The 18,582-nt window shown below is 54.6% G+C and overlaps 3 protein-coding genes across 3 annotated transcripts; 1 reads left to right on the top strand and 2 right to left on the bottom strand.

Moving 5' to 3' along the window:
- Positions 1–9,808: 9,808 nt before the first annotated feature.
- HRD1 (E3 ubiquitin-protein ligase HRD1) lies at positions 9,809–11,434 on the top strand (the record flags this gene model as incomplete). Its single annotated transcript, XM_083192910.1, has 5 exons — positions 9,809–9,841; positions 9,942–10,046; positions 10,111–10,810; positions 10,862–11,208; positions 11,264–11,434. The coding sequence occupies 5 exons, from the start codon at positions 9,809–9,811 to the stop codon at positions 11,432–11,434; spliced, it is 1,356 nt and encodes a 451-aa protein (XP_083051967.1).
- A 1,619-nt stretch (positions 11,435–13,053) lies between these two features.
- GLG2 (glycosyltransferase family 8 protein) lies at positions 13,054–15,695 on the bottom strand (the record flags this gene model as incomplete). Its single annotated transcript, XM_083192909.1, has 5 exons — positions 13,054–13,836; positions 14,755–15,339; positions 15,406–15,512; positions 15,568–15,595; positions 15,663–15,695. 5 exons carry the CDS (start codon positions 15,693–15,695, stop codon positions 13,054–13,056), a joined length of 1,536 nt encoding a protein of 511 aa, XP_083051966.1.
- A 1,255-nt stretch (positions 15,696–16,950) lies between these two features.
- ACO1O0_003454 (cation efflux family-domain-containing protein) lies at positions 16,951–18,324 on the bottom strand (the record flags this gene model as incomplete). The annotated part of the gene is made up of 1 exon (XM_083192908.1): positions 16,951–18,324. The coding sequence occupies one exon, from the start codon at positions 18,322–18,324 to the stop codon at positions 16,951–16,953; it is 1,374 nt and encodes a 457-aa protein (XP_083051965.1).
- Between the last annotated feature and the right edge of the window lie 258 nt (positions 18,325–18,582).

The raw sequence follows: 18,582 nt of genomic DNA, 5'->3' as shown, positions 1-18,582 counted from the left end.
AGATAGATTGTTGCTTTTTTTTTTTGGGTGGCTGCTGTCCCCATCTCGTGATCTCTACAAAGTAATGAAGATGAGCATAATAATAAGGTACATACTAATTAGTAGAAATGTGTACAAATATACATTAGTATTACGGATATCCATGCCCACATAGTATCGCTTCCCGGTCCCGGCTCATTCCAGTGCCCTCACACCTCAGACCTGTCGGCCGCCCGTAGCCACATGTCTCTGTCTGCGACAAGGCCTTGTTGGAGGTCGCTCCCACGTTGAGATGAGCTCACCGGCGTCCCCGCAATGCGAACCTACGGCCCTACGCGAACCGGGGAGAAGGACACACACACAACAAGTCTCACCGTCTCACCCATCTCGCCGGCGCGCGCGCCCCTCGAGATTCTGCCGTTTCTGGGTGAGCCCCGTGATGCCTTCCGCCGTCCGTGCTAGCTTGGGGGGAGACCGTCATCATCTGCCCGCCCCAGGCGAAAGTTGGCCCGTCTCCGACGGAGAGGTGCACCCAATCCTTGTAGCAGGTAATGGGCGACTCAGCCTCCTCCGCAAATGATTCACATTGCCGTTTCGAAGTTTGGGGGAAGGGGGGCGGCGAATGACCGCATCAGCAGCCTGCTGACAATCTCCAGCGTTTCATAGAATCCTACGAGTACGTATCGAGGCTTCGAAGGCCACATGTACTGAGGTGCTGCTGTGTGCACGGATAATACGCGCAACGGCTCGTCTCCAAGGAGTCAGCGTCAGAGGGCTTGGCACGTACGTGTAATGGAGGGCCGAACTGGGTCTGGACCCTGCAGACCAGCAACGTGCTGGTGTTCGATGGCTTCAAGACAAGCAACGCCAACTACACATATATTGCATACCACTAGTAGATGGTATGACCCGGAGGGGAAGCCCATGATCCGACCCCTTCGACCTCAGTTCGGGCCAGTCGGCCATGTGACCAAGCGCCAAAGAGAGAGTCAAAGAGATTAGGGCGGGAGTCTCTTGCCATGTGCGACCGTTCTTCTCATCTGCCGCGGTTCCTTTGTGCTCACTACCTATTACATTCTCCCTACATCCCGCAGTAACGGGACGGTGAACAGTATCCGCAGGATGTACTATTATTACGTGCCTGTCATGGTTCTGGCGTGCCGTTGTGCGATGGATCATGGCGGTAGAGACAAAAACTGCCTTGGACTAACGTGGGCCACTTGGCAGGGTTGACTCTTGCTGGGATATCACCTAAAACATGGCAGCACCGGTTCCGGGTCGACTATCCGAATAAGTATCCGCTTCGCTATTCAACTGCGAATCTGTGAGCTGTTCCTGGGCCGAAATGATGGGCAAGACGCGGGTTCCCTAGTGCGGGAGCCAGGGAAAGTCTCGACATCATTTCGAGACATGCAGCCCGAAGGGGGCATTAGTGTTAGCTAAGCCTTTGCGGGTCACCGATAACAGCCCATGATTGGCCAAGATACGCCTGCACCAACACCACCCCCACCTTTCATGTCCAAGGCTCTCCAAGAGTCCAAGCTCTCCAACTTGGACCCGTGCGTGCCAAATCCAAATCCTGCATTGGCGGTGGTGTTCGTGGGAGATAAAAAAAGAACCAGTGAAGACGGTGCAAGGCTATCCACACTGCTGGAGCACCACCTGATCAGTCAGTGCGATCCACCAGAGACAAGTTCGACATGTTTGACCCGACGGTATCAGTCCCTTGCTAGTACGGATACCAGTAGTAATTACGAGTCCTACTATCCGCACATACTAGCAGTACCACGGATACTACGTAAGTACTAGTACTCAGTAGGTGTCCGAGTACCTGCCACGATGAGAGGCCGCATGGGGCTCGGCAGGCTCGCCTCCTAGCGTTGCAGTACTATTGCAGCGTTGCAGCGTCGCAGCATCAGCGTCATAGTGCTCTCCGTGTCTCCGAAGGACGTCGGCCCCAGAGCTTCTCGCCCAGCCCAGTAGTAGGTAGAGAGAGCATCGAATCTCCGCCATGCACGAGCGGCATGCCCTATGCCAAATCCCCTGTTCGTTAAACATCCATTCAATCACGGCCCTTGCCCTTGATGCCTTGTTGATGCCCCTGTTGGCCGCCGACATGGCCGCAAAAACAAAAACAGTGCTTCGTCGAGAGCGAACGCCCCCAAGGCCCAGGCTCCCTACTGGCTGGGAGCAATAAAGTGCCATTTCGGCATTCCCCGTCGCTAGTTTGGTGATTGGTCCCCTTTCTCTGGGTGCGACGTGGCGTGGCGTTGGGGGACTTGGGGGCGACTAGTAGTAGTCTCGTAGTCGCATACCACCTAGTGGTTGACAACGCTCGTCTGCCCGATGACTTGCATGTCGGGCAATGTCGAGAGCCGGGAAGCCCGCCCCGGCCACTCTAGCACTCGGGCGGCGGTGCCCGTCCATGACATATTACTATTGACCTTTTTGCACGAATGGGGAAGAGCCGTGCATGGCGAGATCCGGCCCAGGCCAATGGACCAAGGCCCTGGTCTCGACAGTGGCATCCTTTTGCCGTCTGCAAAGGCTCTTCCAGGAATGATCGAGTGGCGTTGCAGGTTTGCCAACCTGCAGTCGGGGAAATGCCCCGGCGACAAATTCAGCCCTACGGCCCTGCGAGACGAGTCCACGAATCCACGACACCACGTTCTGTGCGCCGACATTGCAGGCACCCACTGCGATGGTCATCGATTGCCAAGGGACCATCAAGTACTGTCAGTATTCCTACGAGCACTACTATGCACAGCGACTTTGACGGAGCATCTTCTGAAGACATCCACGGCACGCCATGCTGCAGAGATTCGACATGGTCACCGGCCACAGCCGGTGCGGCAGATTGCAACAGAGCTGCAGATTGCAATTTCGATGATGCAAAGGATTCCCATGCCGTCTGCTGAGTGCTACCCACGAAAGAAAGTTCCCGCATTCCTCCCCTACAACGTGGTCAACCGAGGGATGAGATTGTCAACCGTCAAGGTGTCGAAGAGTCCAAGATCTGCTTCGCAGAAAAATTGAGGGTCGGTCGGGCGGTCGGACCACGGCTCGGTCCCTGTCCTGAGCATCATCCCCTGTCCATGAGCATGGCAGCAAGGTGGTGGTCAGCATTTGGCCCACAACAGACAATCGTCTCGAGTAGTGCTCCGTAGCAATAAAATAATATCATTACATTCTGCTACATAGCACGTAGTACGGATAGATATCCAGCGGCCGAGTCCCTCGTGCTCGACCAACCGTGGCTTACCGTCGAACGACCCCTTAGACTAGAAGACGGCAGCGCTAGTTATCCCATGCGGAGTGGCTGGCAATGTTCAGTGACCCTGTGAAGACTGAGGACGAGACAACTGTCACTTGTCCAGTCCAGCGACACCCTTCTCGGCAAAGAGCCAGCCATTGCCATAGGGCTGAGCGTATCTCACGCTCATTGGTGCCAGAAAATGATGTGTCCGATCCCAAGTCCTTACCCACATTTCCACCCTCGGATCATATCGATAGCCTCACTCCCCCTCCACTTAGTCGGACCAGAGCCAAGTCAACGGGCCCCGGCCGCCAGTGAGAATCAGAGATTGCTGCATATAGGCCCCCACAAGTCTCTTGGTACGTACTCGGGTACCTATCCAGAGGTGCGACCTGCACGAAAATACCATGTTCCTTTGGTGCTCCGAACCCCCTGGCGTCCGAGCGGCGTGTATGCCGCCCCCCCCCTAGCCCCAACTAGGAAATCAGTGCGATAAGGTCAGAGGAGGCTCCTCCAGTCGGCCGCCTCGTGGGGACTCGAGGTACGAAGTACTATGTACTCGTAGACGACACTAGTCCGTACCTATCCACACACACGTACAGAGGACATTGCCAGTCTTCAATACCTAACCAATTGTCATTGGCATCCCGCCTCCAACAACCCAAGCCCCAGGTAACAGTGGGACAGTCCATTCAACACGGCAGGGGCACCAGGTTGACAAGATTAGCTACCCCTGGTATGTTGATCTCTGCCCCCGTGAGCCCATGCCTCGCCTTATGTACAGATCCCCCAACGGGGGCCCACGATCAGTAAACATTGGATTTTTGTGATAATAATAATTACCTACTCCCGTACACTACTATGTTCTCCTTTTCCTTGAAGCCGGTCTTCGTCTCCATGCATATCCACTACGACGTACGAAATATACTGCAGATATTAATTAAGATTGCTATGAAAGGGTGTCAGCACGGGACGGGAAATGAAGCTTCTCTCAATAGGTGTCACAGTATACGTTATACTTCCCATGAATATCTCGTACCAAATACTAGTAGTAGTACTATGATGTACGTGTAAGACTGTGTTACTATTTCGTAGGTAGCCATAGTCCCGCAATCCAAAGGTCCCCTGAGATCGCGCGCCTATTAATCCGTACGAGTATCCGTACGAGTACTTCGCACTACTATGTAAGTACTGCCCGATTGGTCGGCCGAACAGCCCACATCGGCTTCCCCGAAAGTAATACTAGCCACCGCTTGTTTGACAGCACAGCCAGCAATAGGCCCACTATAGACGAAGACAGTTTTTTTTTAGTTTTTTTTTTTTTTGCCAGTGTTGTAACATGTCTACAACTGTGTAATGCAGTTCAAATTCTTATGACGCGGAGTTGTTTCTAGGGCTCACCTACTTGCGTGCAGTCTACCTCGCCCCTATCCCCATTTGTGTCGTCACGGTTGCGAATTCCGGGATAGGTGGCCTAGGCGCAGGGACGCCCGGCTTTGGTGACCGGGTTGTCAAATCAGTGTGCCCTTGACCTGGAGGGATGGAGTCCTACGAGCAGAATACCTACTCGTACGAATACTCCTTGTACTCGCAGCACATCCAAGGGAGGACTCAGCATGAGACAGGCGGCAAAGAGCTGCCATGAACGATTTCGGCCTGTTGTCTCACGTCTTGTCTCTCCCGTCGCATTGCTTTCTCGGAACGTTGGATAATATGGGAAATCCTAAAATATGCGCGAGCCTCCAAGAGGGACGAAAATCAATACCAAGGTTACACTTTTGTCGCCTTGAGACAGTGGCTATTACGTCGTAGCGTCTCCGATCTGCCATAATACGCAATACGACTACTTAACAGTGGTAGTACTATCTAGGGCAGTAATACGTATACATATTGCCATTGATATCTTCGTGCCTTTTACTTATTAGTACTCCGTAATAGTACGGAGTACTACGTACAAAATAATAATACTACGAGTATGGGCATAATGGCGGCTCTCGCATTTTGCGGCGTGCCCTGACAACCGGAAGCCCAAGTCGGACGCAACTGTGACCCCTGTCCAAGTCCGAGGTGGATCCTAGGTCCTAAGAAATACAAATGTTGGTCTCCATCGACGGCTCGTATATACCGTATTATCGCATCCGCGGCACCGCGCCAAGCGAACCAACGGTACTCCGTCCTACTATTGGTAGTATTTGCATGTCCTCGGAGATGAGCCAGTGAAGGTCACTCGCCACAAAGCTACCGAGATCTGGGTAAAGCAGCCAAACTCCATGATGGCGGATCAAGCGTCTCCACGGCTCAGAAACGGTCAACCACACCCCGTTGACTGTTCGCCAAGACGCTGGGTACCTTGAAGACAGGGGCCAGGGCTCCAATACCAGATCCTGCACTCGGTACCCATCCTACGAGTATTGCTGACAAGCTTAATCCCTCGTTGTTCCGCCGAGGTTGGAGCAGTACGACGTAATTAGCAGTAGCAGCCTAGCTGGTCTGGTTGAGAAATGAGCAAGTTGAACATATTAAGAAGAAGAAAGAAGAAAAAAGGAAGCGATCCCATTATGCTGAATTTGATCCGTTTTAATGATGGCGTAATCACTTGGTGTCGTTGTTGCAGTCCTTTCTTTGGATCTCGATTGCGCCACGTTGTTTTGCTTGGAGCCCCTTTCTTTTTTTTTCTTTTTTTCTTCTTTTTTTTCGGCCGTACGAAGTACCTTAGTTGACATTTGACATCTTTGAATCCCTTGTCATCCTTATAGAAAAAGCGACGGTCCGACCGTTAATTTTTCTGAGCAAGGGCAGCCCTGATACCTTCCACTTTGCCAAAAGGAACCCAATCATATATATCCAACTTCCATAAATTAGCAGTAGAGGTATAAGTTGCGCCAGTCAAGAAACAAGGTCAAAATAGAAATACGCTTGAAATAAAATACCATGTATCGGCCGGCGGGTGCTTTGTAAGTATCAAGGTACTTAGTATTACCTCGTACTCCCGGTCTAGGGTACGTATACCTGTACCTGTTTCGAGTAATAAGTAGTAGTATTAATCACCGAAAAGGTGAAATGGAAATCACATCTCGACCTTTTTACTAAAAGCCAGTGGGAAATTTATCCTAGGCAGGCGCTTGGTGTTGATGGATTGGTCCCCGTTGAAGTGTTAATATTTATACTACAATGTACTCAGTACGGATACCTACTTACCTAGTACTTATCGTCAAACATCGCGCAACACCACTACAATAGGTGCGATCGAACGCAGGTAAAACACAACCAACGCTCTAATCACAACAATCACAATAGAAATGGATGTATTCGGGTCTATATTCCTGCATTCAGTATGGTCCAGGGGTTGTCTATGAGAATATAGTAGCATGGGCAGTGCTCGTAAATCTTGTTAAGCAAGCTCGGTGGTCCTCAAAAACTGGACGATATCTGCCGAAACAAGGGCAAGTTGAGAAATTTCCGTTCCGGACTTGCAAGGGACGCAAACCCCTACATACGAAGTAATACGCTAAGGGTGTGAGAGAACTGTGCGATGATGTTTGTAGGGCTGACTTGGACTGAACACTCGTGGACTCTGTTGCCCTGACCTTGTTCATAGGTATGAATTAAGGTTTCTATATCGCAGTGCACCTCTGAGAAACCCTTGTGACGTACTGGTGTGATATTTAGTTACCAACTGTTGCTAGGCGTTCAACGGGGCCAAGAACAATACGAGTTACAACTTTTTCCTTGATGATAACAAGGCCGCGCACCCCCCGAATGTCTTGGGTATAGTATATACCATATCAGACTTTACTTGCCTCAACTAATGTGATTGTTTGTCCGATACCCGCCGACCGGGGGATTAAACGCTCAAGTGGTGACTTACGTTATTCTTAAATTCCACACGACTCACATTCAGTTTCCCCAGACCACGTGGGACAATCAGATGGCGCGTCACTGTGGGTTATTCGTCTGCTGGATTAGCCCATGTCGGCCGCTCAATACGAGTACGTACCGTGTATGCTAGCCTTGAGTAGGATCATAAATCCCGCGTGGCGGACGTCTTTGCCACAGATCCTTGGTTTCCACACGTGGCCCCTTGAAGGAACGTTCACCTGCCATGGTGCTTTCGAAGTGGCGAACCCATGTCCCAAAGGGGACGAGGGGTTCGGAGGGGAGGAACAGGAGACCCATTGTCATCCGGGATGAAGCGGGCACAGCGCCAATCATCCATTGCGTTGGGTCAAGAGGGTTTGCTCCGAACCTGAAGAAGGCCTAGCAAATGGGTGGAGGCCCCGAGTCGCATCGTCCTTTGGTGGCAATTACTTGCTAGTGCATACTCGTACTCGGAGGTTGGCACATCAGACCAACCTAGCGTCATCGCGAGATTACGAGGATTAGGTAGTACGAGTAGCAATCGCGGCACCAAACATCCATGGAGTCCAGCAACCTGGGGACTCTGTAAAAGGCGTTTCTGGGTTGATGATTGAAGAGACAATAGGATGCCTAACACCAGGCTCTTGGATCCTGGCGATGCAGCCACAATTGTGGTCATCAGATGTAATATGTACGCGAATGAACTTGGGTCTCCGGGCAAGGACGATCGTGGATGAGAGAGGCAAGCCGGAGCAAAAAGGTTCCGTCTCGCCTCGTTTACTATTAGCCTTCAAATCAGGGGCGTGTCCTATCCCCTGTTTCCGACGGAATACAACCCACATATCGATCGAAATGGGTGGGCGTTTTGCGATGATATGTGAATCCTTCAACACCGCAAATCCACAGGGGAGTGGACTGAACGGTTGTTCTGCCGCCTCCCTTGCATATGGCCCAAGTTAACAGTGTTGTAAAGTAAGTTGGGGGGCCTGTCTCCAGTCATCGGCACTCCTCCCCACAGTGAGGCGTTTTCCCCCAAGAGTCAGCCTGCCGAGATGCAGCCACGACTCCACGAGACGTCCACATCAAGCATTCCCCTGAAACCAAACGCCATGAGGATGTACGGATAGTTTGGCCCATTTTTTGCTGCGACCCGGCAGGACGTACAGAAACTAGCAAACGGGGGCCTGGTCATAGTGTATTATTGGGCGTCTGTAATGTGATGGATGGTCTGAGAGGTCTGGGAGGTCTGGGACAAGTCGCTTGTTATCGGATCTTATTGGAGGTTTTAGAGCCTAGAAACATTCAACGTCAAAGTCCGAGCGCCTTCCCATCCTCTGAAAGCGGGTTCGGCAGGAATGAATGAATGCTGTAGCCAAATGGACACGGGCCGCTGTGGTCTCGACCTTGACCGGAGTCACTCGCACTCGCCCGTTGCCACTTGGTCCTGCGGTCTCGCTAAAATGCGGAATGGCTTCCGCAAAGAGCGCGGCGGGGCACCGAGCAGAGCAAAGCCGAAGACCACTGCGAGGATTCGTATCCGTACAGAGTACGTACATGCGTATCCATTGTCTCGCACCCCGACCTGCGTTGGCAGAGACAGAGACAGGGAATGGCCAGATCACCAGATGGCTCCATGATTTAAACCCATAATAGTACTCCACACAAGTACCTAGTAGTACTATCCGTACTATTATGTGCTATGTATGTAGTACGAGGAGGTCATGGGTGGATGGGATTTGTGGTTTCGCCGGCTTAGCAGCGCCATCGCCGCCATCGACACTAAAAGGACAGGGGAGAGGACCCCGCTCAGGGTCCGCCTCCGAACCTGGATCAGCGGATCCTCAATGGGACGTGTCGCGAATCGCCTCTAGATGAACGGCTGAGGCCGGATCCCCAATCTTCTCGACCCGACTTCTTGTTTTGCGGAGCGACTGAGCCGCGTCTTCTCCTGTCCACGGGATTGCGGAACCTGACGTTCATCGGGAACTGCCTTCGAAATCGGCTACGGCCGTCCCTTTTGTGGTTGTTGTCTTGGTAGTTGTCCATATTGACACCGATGAATTACTTAGCCGCTAGGCCCATGGAGGTGAAGCTGTACTCGTAATAGAGCGCATGGACGTCCTTGCCCGGGTGACGTCCCTCGTTCTTTGCTGGTAAATTGTAGTTTGCATGGGGTGCTCTTTAGGTTTTTGGACTGTTTGCGGAGGATGAACCCGGGAAGATCCAATACAGCAACTGGTCAGAGTTGTTCAATGATGATCCTCGTGACCTGGACTAGGTCAATTCATACGATTGAGGTGTGGTGGGAAGCATATTTTGGCTGACACGGTCGGAATTACCTGCACATTCATGGCCACAGTAATATCACTTTCAAGTACTACTAGTATGAGTAGTCCAGCTTGATCCAACTGGGCAGGCTAATACCTAGTATTGATCTGGAGATCGGATCATGGTTCCTGAGCGCATCGGGTAAATGACGGGGACTGAGGTCGGTTCGTTGCTGTCACGTGTCACTCAGCAACCCCTGCTGCGTCATCACGACGTGGGTCCGCGACGTTTGAACGTGGCTTCAAACTAGCTGTCAACGGGCATCTATCATCTGTCCCGTGTCTAGAATCGACAAGCTATCCACGACGTTGGTTTGTGCCTACAAAGATGGGACTGTAGAAGTGCACAGGCTAATACTCCCTCCCCCGACCCTACGATTCATTCCCGATGCCTAAGATGCGGCTAGGCTGGTACGCTGGGGTAAGCTATCCTACGAGCGATGAGGGCTACGATCCAACCTCGCCAAAGATATCCTGCCTTTCGGTTAAGCAATAGAAGAGCTAGACTGACAGTGATTTAGGTGTCGACAGCCCTCGCGGGCTCTGTCGTGCTTTCGGCGTTTCATCAGAGGCCCAACTTTTATTCGGCTATGGTATATCTGTCGCAGAGCAACTTCTGCCTGCTGGTGCGTCATGCAACTCGCCTCAGCCCACTCAATCATGGAGGCAGACACTAAGCATTAATCGCAGGTTTTGGTAAACTTCACATTGCTCTTATACAGCAGCTTCCTCTACGGCCTGACGCGACTATGCTTCGGACGACTTCGAGCCATCGAGATCGAACAGCTCACCGAGCGCGCCTGGTTCGCTATTACTGAAACATGCCTTGCCATGACGATATTCCGGGAGGAAATAGGTGCATGGTTCCTTGTAATGTTCACTGCGCTCGTGAGCGGCAAGGTCTGGGGTTGGATTGGTGATGGCCGGGTCGAGGTGCTTGAACAGCAACCCCCTGCCAACCCCCACTTGTTCCATCTGCGCTTGAGCTGCTCCCTCGCCTTCAGCTTCCTCTATGATATATTGCTGCTGCGCTACACGATCAACACGGTCATTCAACAGGCTCGACCTAATATGATGGTTATGTTTCTTTTCGAATTTGCTGTGTTGTCTACATCATCGTTGCGAACGGGTGTGCGTTATGTTCTTTCGCTTGCGGAGCAGAATATCATCAAGACGCAGACGCGAAAGCGATTGATGGAGCGGAGGCAAGAGGTCAGGGAACAACGCGAAGCCATGATCAGACAGAGAGAGCAAGCCGCCGCCTCAGGACAAGAGCCAACTGCAGACCAGGAACCTCTCCCCAGCGAAGACGACGTTGATGAAATGGATATTGAAGTTCCCGGATGGGCAGCCAAAGGCGAATGGGTGCTGTGGCTTGATCTTTTCACCGGTAAGACTCTCTATTTTACATTCTGACCCCCCCAGCTGACATGCCTTCTAGATATGATCAAACTCGGCATCTATATCGCGTTCTTCTTCATGCTTCTCATGTTCTACGGACTACCCATACACATTATTAGGGACCTGTTCATGACTTCGCGTGACTTCCTGAAGAGACTGAGCGCCTTGTTGCGCTACCGCCGGGCTATCCAGGAGATGAACCGTTACCCAGACGCTACGGCAGAGGAGCTTTCGCAAGAGAACACCTGCATCATCTGCCGAGAAGAAATGCGAGCATGGGACCCGGTTAACAACCCTGGTGCTGTTGACCGAGCTCGCCCGAAGAAGCTTCCATGTGGACATACATTGCATCTGGGCTGCCTGAAGAGTTGGCTTGAGAGACAGCAGGTGTGCCCGACTTGCAGAAGCCCCGTCACGTCTGATCGTAGCAGACCTACTCCAGGCAACCGTGGTGTTGGGTTGCGGATACAACTGGGCAGAGGTCCCCAACCTCCTGTGCAGCCACCGGCCGGAGGTGCAGATGCGCATCCTCCAGACGGCGCACGAGGCCAGCCAAATCCCCAGCAGGACCACGTGCAACCGCCCGAAAACAGACCTAGAATTTTCAACTTAGGACCTCTTAGACTTGGATTTGGCGCAAACGGGGCACAGGTTCGAGAGCTCGGTCGTCAATTTGGGATTCCGCAAGTACCAGGAGCTGCAAACCAGGTCGCAGGACCACCAGCCACCACAACCACAACCCAGTCAAACCCTTCTGGGGACAATCTCCAGACTGTCGCAAGCCTGCTCCAGCAGGCAGAGCAGGCGCTCCAGAATGAGATGCAGTCTCTTCAGCATAGGCAGCAGGAGCTTCAGACTAGTCAGCTCTTGATGGCAGAGTTGCAACGCCTGCGGCAACGGCAGCAGCAACAGCAAGATCAATCGCAATCTCAGGGACAGCAAGGAAGCTCGCCACATTTGCCGATACCGCCCTCTATCTCACAGAATCCCGGGCTCTTCCCCCATACACCCTTCGGGCAGTTGCCTGCAATGCCTGGGTTTCCTGGCGCCCCGCCTCGGATCAACAGCCCGATCTTGGGTCGACATGGAGCATCCGGGTACACCACAGCCATCCCTGCCGGCAGCCCCGAGCTTCCTGAAGGCGTAGTGCTACCCCCTGGCTGGTCGTTGATGCCTCTCCAACGGCTCGACAACTCTCATGTTCCCAGGCAACCATCACCTCAGCCGGGGCCTTCACAAGCTGCTGGCGGAGAACACACCGGGAACACCGACCAGGTGGGCTTGCCGGGGGATGGGAGCCTTCGCACCCCTAGATCTGGCGAGACGGCATCGGACACTACTGGTTCCCGCCCGCCCCCTGCACGGATCCAAGCAGCTATGGAGCCTACCCCCGTTGTGAGCCCCAGTCCGGTCGTACCCAACTGGGGTAGCTCCACGCAGATTTTTGGGAGCAGCCGCCTTGAAGTGAGCGAGGGGACATCCCAGGCTGATTCGGCGACGACTCGAAGCCAAAGCAATGACCGTTCGTCCTCGGCTGCTCTGGGTAATGAGCCCGCCTCGGTCTCAAGTGTCCCGCAGCCACTAGAGAGTACATCGGACGACAAGGGGAAAGGGAAAGCCGCTACCGTCGAGGAGGCCTCCTCAGATGATGGAGATGTCGAGTAAAACAAGGGAATGGCTGCGCCTGTTGGAAAATGGGAGTAAAGATTCTCTGCATGTAGAATACATGTGAGGAGAGTATATACGTCGAGTGTTGACTACAAGGGAGGAAACGTGTCTGTCTATGCGAGCAAGCGTAGTGAAATTTGATGACGGCGTTTCTGGGATACAGCACTCCTGCTGGTGGCTTTTAGGGATACAGACCAAGCACTGCCAATGCAAGTCTTATGATTGATTGATAAGGTATCAAATCACAGGTCCCCCCTCGGACCCTTCTAGTGCTGTCTAGACGTGTTAACATGTACTGACAGCTGGAGGGCATGGCATTGAAGAGGGAAGGGTTTCGTAGAAATAAGGCGATATGGGTTATCATCTGTCTCATAAGTAATGCTCCTTGAAACCAAAACCCGAATGCTTCCTCTAAAAGCGCCATGGTCATGCCGCTATGCATGCTAAGACGAGGGCGAGAAGAAGAACAACAAGGGAAAACAAGACCAGACTACCTGAGGTAACCTATTGTACACTGCTATGCCACTGCGAACTCCCCCGCGGACCTCCCTAGGACCTTCCCCATTATGGTCCCGTGCCCGCACCCCCCGTCCGTGGTAGGGGAGACTCGAGTAGCGGCCCGCTGCTATCGTCTTTGGCTGCACGACCTTCTGAGCTTGATTCTTGGGGTCCGCCTTTAGTTGCTGAAGCACTAGTTGACAGGGGGGCTGTTTGTCTCACGCCCGTACCCGTCGCGGATGCTTCCGGCTTAACGGCCCTGGGCCGGGCAACGTTGGGGGGCGCCACCGCAGATACGTAGGTCGGTGATGTGACGTTTTCCGACCCAAAAGGCAAGGGCCGCTTCGGAATGACGTGCCCAGAGGCATCGCCAGCCTTCCCTGAGTCCCCGCCACCGAGTTTGCGGAGCAGGTGCTCATATTGCTGCCTCGCAAGCTTCTGGAGCTGGACTTCCGGATCCTTGTGCGGGAGCATCAAGTCAGCCAAGTCGCACAAGCAGTCGGTGGGCATCCATCGTCTGCCATGGACACATACCCATTCTGACTGTGCCGGCACACCTTCGGCGGCTGGAAGGGCCTCCCGGGATTCGAAAGCTGCCGCCTCGGCCTCATCATGGCCCCAGAAGGACGGTCGGGCTATGGGCGCCGGGGTGACGGGCAAGCTCGGCCGCTCAGTCTCGCTGGGGAAGTCGGTCAGCTTGAGGCCCGGCTTCCGACCACTGCGGGGGCTTCCAACTCCGAGTGGCGAGGGAATATCAGCGGTTGAGCCTTGGCTCTTGCCCCGGCGGTGCCTCTGGAGGCCCTCAACATAGCGGCCGATTTCTGGGACCTCGTCCCAGGCATTGTTCAACTGGAAAGACGTCCAAGGTTCGGATGGGGGTGGGTGAACCTTCACCGTTGGGGTTGACGGAGTTGAAGGCTCAGTATTAGCACCCATCGATACGGGGGTTGTCACAGATGGCTCAGTGGAAGCGTGCGGTTGGTCTGCGGCCTGAGGCTCACCCTGTGGCTCGGCGAGCGACCCTATAGCATGAGTTGGTTCAGATGCTCCGGCAAACGTCCGCGAGGGCCGTGGCTGGTGACCCTCCCAGGGAAACACTGGTTCTGGTGCCCGACCCAACTGTGTAGGTGGCTCCTTTGGTACCTCGTACCACAAGTTCCTAGGGGGACTAGGGTATCGCGGGGGAGGAACGAAAGGCGCGAAATCTTGAGACATTGCGTAATGAGTAGATGGGAAGTTGATTGCTTCCGGCTTCGAGTCGGGAGGCGGGGGTTGTCTGGTAGGGGTAAGCAGAGGGCTCGAAACTGGGCTACAACAGAGTCGTTACGTACCTTGAAGCATCCCAACTAGACATTGGCATGGGGGTCGGCTCAGCCTTGTGCTCCTTGTACTCTGGGGATGGTGCTTGCGGGGCAGGGGGCGCAATAGCATGTTGCTCCGATGGAGCCTCAGCATGTGTCCCCGAGGAAACTTCAACATCAACGTGAGGGGCGATATGTGGGCGGGAATCGAAACCATCAGTGCCACTTATCTGTGCAGAATCGACATGATGCCCAGTAGCTTCATCATCATGGTGGTGGTGGTGGTGTTGGTGGTGAAAGCCCTCAGTGGTGGTTGATATAGGGGAGGCCGCCTGTGGCTGAAACTCGCCCTTGGTAAAATACTGCACGAATGCCGTTCCAGATGGAGTTTCTTGAGGCGCATGGGCCACCTCCTGAGGAATGTATTAGTGAAATGACCGCAATCGACGAGTTGGGGATGGTTTACCTGTACTCGATAATGGCGGTCATAGACGGCCCACCACCTCCCCACCATCTCATCAAACGACGACGTCCCGTGGGGAGCATTTCGACCGGCAAACCAGGGCTTGTTGGCACCTATGAAATGAACCATGTTGATGCTCGACTGAAAATGTCGATAGGCCGGGACATACTGGTAGTGGGCAGACGGGGTGACGTTGTAAGTGAAGCTGATGCGGTGGTAGCTGTTCTTGAAATGCATGTTGAGCAAGCCCTGGTCAGCGCCGTCAAAGGAAATACCCCTCTCGGCCATGGCCATCATGGCGTAGTAGTCGCCCAGGTTGGGGGTCAGGACCATGACGCCCGTGTTGAACAAGTCGGGCCAGCCGATGTCGGGCGCGGCGGCGAAGGCGTGGGGTATGCTGAAGAGCTCATCGGGGGCGCGGTAGGCAATGACGTCGGCGTCGACGTAAACAATCTTTGAGAACTGGGCCTGCTTCCACAAGTTGATCTTGGTAAAGGCGGAGTGGAGGTCGCTGCGGTTCATGAGGTACAGATTCGACGGATAGGCGTTGCGTATGCGCGGGACGGGCAGCACATAATCGTAGACGGCCTAATAATTACGACAACAAGCGGCGCGGTCAGCTGGGGATAGATAGCTGGAGACACGCATACTCACCTGCAGCTGGGTTATGGAGTCGGCCGAGACGTAGTCGAGCGTGACCAACACGGCCAGCTTCTTGGTGGTTCGAGCATCGCGTAACGAGTGTGCCAGGACGAGAGCTCCTGGAGCCCTGGGTTAGCACTTGCGACCCTGGGAGGCGGCGATTGAGGGGCGTACCTGGGAGGTAGGAGTCGCTCAGAAGAAGCTGCAGCAGGAAATCAAGCCCAGGGTCAGCGGTGGACTGGTCAATGGTCGTGGGAAGTGGGACGCACCGTCGCATAGACCTGCTCCCCACCCGCCGCCATTGTGGCCTTTGCGGAAGATGGGATGGCGGGGATGGGGAGCACTATAGGCGGGAGAGCTGGCGACCCATGGAGTCCGGCAGCAGGCACCGGGAATAAAGACCTGGGATGCTAGTGCTGCGCCTGGGGGGGAGGGATAAGTACTACTCGTAAGTGATATGGAGATGGATGAAGTCGAGGAAGAGAAAAGAGGCTCGGGGCGGGCGAGGAAAAGATGGTGCAGCGGCAGAGAGGGAGGGGGAGCGTTGGAGTGTCGTCGCTCTTGCGTCTCCTGCAGTGCTGCAGTGCACCATCGATGCGCAGCCATCCATACCACCTGAGAATAATAATATATCATGTAATAACACGAGGCGGCGAAATAGCCTCGACCGCCGACCCTTGATTAACGACATTGCTGCATGCAGCCACATCAATGCGACCTCCGCCCACGGCCTTCTGCAGCTTGGTCTGTTGGTGCCAATTGCCTTGTCAATATTGCCTCGCTCAATATGCTTTCATGCTGTCGAGCATCCAGCGTCAATTCCTACCTACCTAGATAGGTAGCTGCCCAGCTCACCTCGCCAATGACGACGCGAACGTGATGCTCATCCTTCAACCTCCGTACTTTACGCCACACGGCATGGAAGCTTCCTCTCGCCAATTGCTCTTCTCACCCTGACTAATAGCTTGGAGCAGTCTGGAATTCCCCTACCGCCTGGCTGTTTGGTATTTTTCTTTCTCGCCATTGTAGCTACTACTCGTAACACTCGTAGCACTCGGGGGGCGTCTTCTGTCCTACAGGTGGAGCAATTGACCTCTACAAACACGAATTGCCGAGCCTCATGAAACCATGTCCGACTCAAGCCACCTGACGTCGTGGCCACCGAGCGCTCTCCACGGAGTTGCACCCCGCATCCCCGCAGAGCATTCCGTCATTGTCGGAACACAAGGGACCAGGAACGCTGCTGCGAAGTACTACCCCCGAGTGACCTCGTTGGGTACATTGCTCCGCTAGGAAAGTGTGGCTGGTCACACGACCTTTGTGCGTACGCGTACGCGTACGCGAGCGTTGCTACCGTGTTGCAGATCTAGGTGTGGCAGAGACGGACGGGCCAATGTCGACGAGGGGAGCTCGAGCAGAGTTGAGTGTGAATTGGTGTGCAAGGCTCAAACGAAAACCGCCAGCTTCGCTAGATAACATATTACCTTTTGGAATTTACAGAAATGCTGCCGACTGTGGCATTGTAAAACCACTGGCCACCATCCTTCCGCCACAAGTCTACAGATCCTTCTTGACCGCATGCTCGGGCTTGTGCGTCGTCTCGTAGTCAATGTGGACGTATGCCCGCTCAATGTCCGGGAGGCTCTCGAGCTTGAACTGCAGGGCCTCTGCCACGTCGTGCGTGTCCATGAGCGTGCCGGCCGGGTCCATGACAATGTCGACCTCGGCGATGAGGCGCGGGCCCGAATGATAGACGCGCACCGTGTCGATACCCTGGATGGCATCCGAGTGCGTGAGGCAGACGTAGGTGATGAGCTGCTGCGTGTCGACCGATGAGGCGACGCCGACGAGCAGCATGAACTCGCCAAACGCGGTGCGTAGCCAGATGCCAGAGATGAGCACCGACAGCACGATGGCGCCCATGGGGTCGATCCACCACTTGAGCTTGGAGCCCCCTACCGAGGTCAAAATACCGAACCCGTTGATGAGGAGGTCGTTCCGGTGATCCTGCCACAGAATGTTGACCTGGCTGTACTTGTCCTTGATGGCCCAGCAGTAGAAGAAGAGAGATAGCTTAGTGGCGAAGGCGACGCACACGGCAATGACGGACGGCAGGAAGAGCTCCTTGGAACCGTGGGCCTGGGCCAGCTCCTGGGCCGCGAAGGCAATGATGATGAAGGACACAGCCGTCATAAGGAAGCAGAAGACAATATTGCCCACCGTCTCGAGGCGAGCCTTGCCGGCGGGGAAGCGGCGCGCATCGACGCGCTTGATGGCGCGGTTGGAGAAGATGAGAGTCAGGTTGCTGAGCGGGTCGAAGACGGCATCGGCCATGGTGGTGAAGAGCGAGAGGGAGCCGGACGAGATAGCGGCGTAGAGCTGGAGGCCAGAGAGGACAACATTGGCAGCCAGGGAGCCGTAGACGGCGATGCGGAACTTGAGCTGGTCATCGCCGGCCTCCTGACGGGCCTCAGCGCGGTGCTCCTCAACCGACTTGAGCATGCGCTCGATAACGGAATTCTGGTTCTCATAGAAGCCCTGCAGCTTGCGGCCCGAATTTGTGCGCCTCACGGCGGCAGGCGAGCAGCCAAGGCCAGCATCCCTCTTACGCGACGTGTTCGCCTTGATCTGGGCAATGTCGGACTCGGTCTTGTACGCAAACGACAGGCCGTAGGGATCATTCTCCAGGCTCACGTGGGGGAAGCGCGAGTTACGGCCAGCCGTGACCTGGCTCTCGACGTCGGTGGCAACCGGATTTGGGTGGCGGGCGACGGCATCATGCTCCTCTCCAGCGGCGACGGGCTCGACGCCGGTGCTGTGGGAGGCAATGCGAGTGGGCGAGCGCGAGGAGCTGCGGGCGTGGTGGTCCATGTGCTGGAGATGGTAGACCGAAGGGTGGTAAGTGATGGTGTTGCTCGCGTCTGGCGTCATGGTGAGGGCTGTGGTGTCCGTAGGCGCAGACTTCAGATACTACTGCAATTAATATGTCGCAGTTCGTGGCGGATGAGTGAAAATGTCTCGGGGCGACTGAGTGGCCCACGGGCTGGGTTGGGAGATTGGGGAGATGGAGACAAAGAAAAGGCCGAGACGTCGAGTCAATTGTAGTGGAAAGCTCTGCGGGATCGTGGGCTCGTGGGCTCGTGGGCTCGTGGGCTCGTGGGCTCGTGGGCTCGTGGGATCGCGGGCTGC

This window comes from Amphichorda felina (genome assembly GCF_050947745.1).
Source record: "Amphichorda felina strain 45539 chromosome Unknown scaffold_3, whole genome shotgun sequence".
Taxonomy (NCBI): domain Eukaryota; kingdom Fungi; phylum Ascomycota; class Sordariomycetes; order Hypocreales; family Bionectriaceae; genus Amphichorda; species Amphichorda felina.
This window is presented reverse-complemented; position numbering and strand designations above follow the sequence as displayed.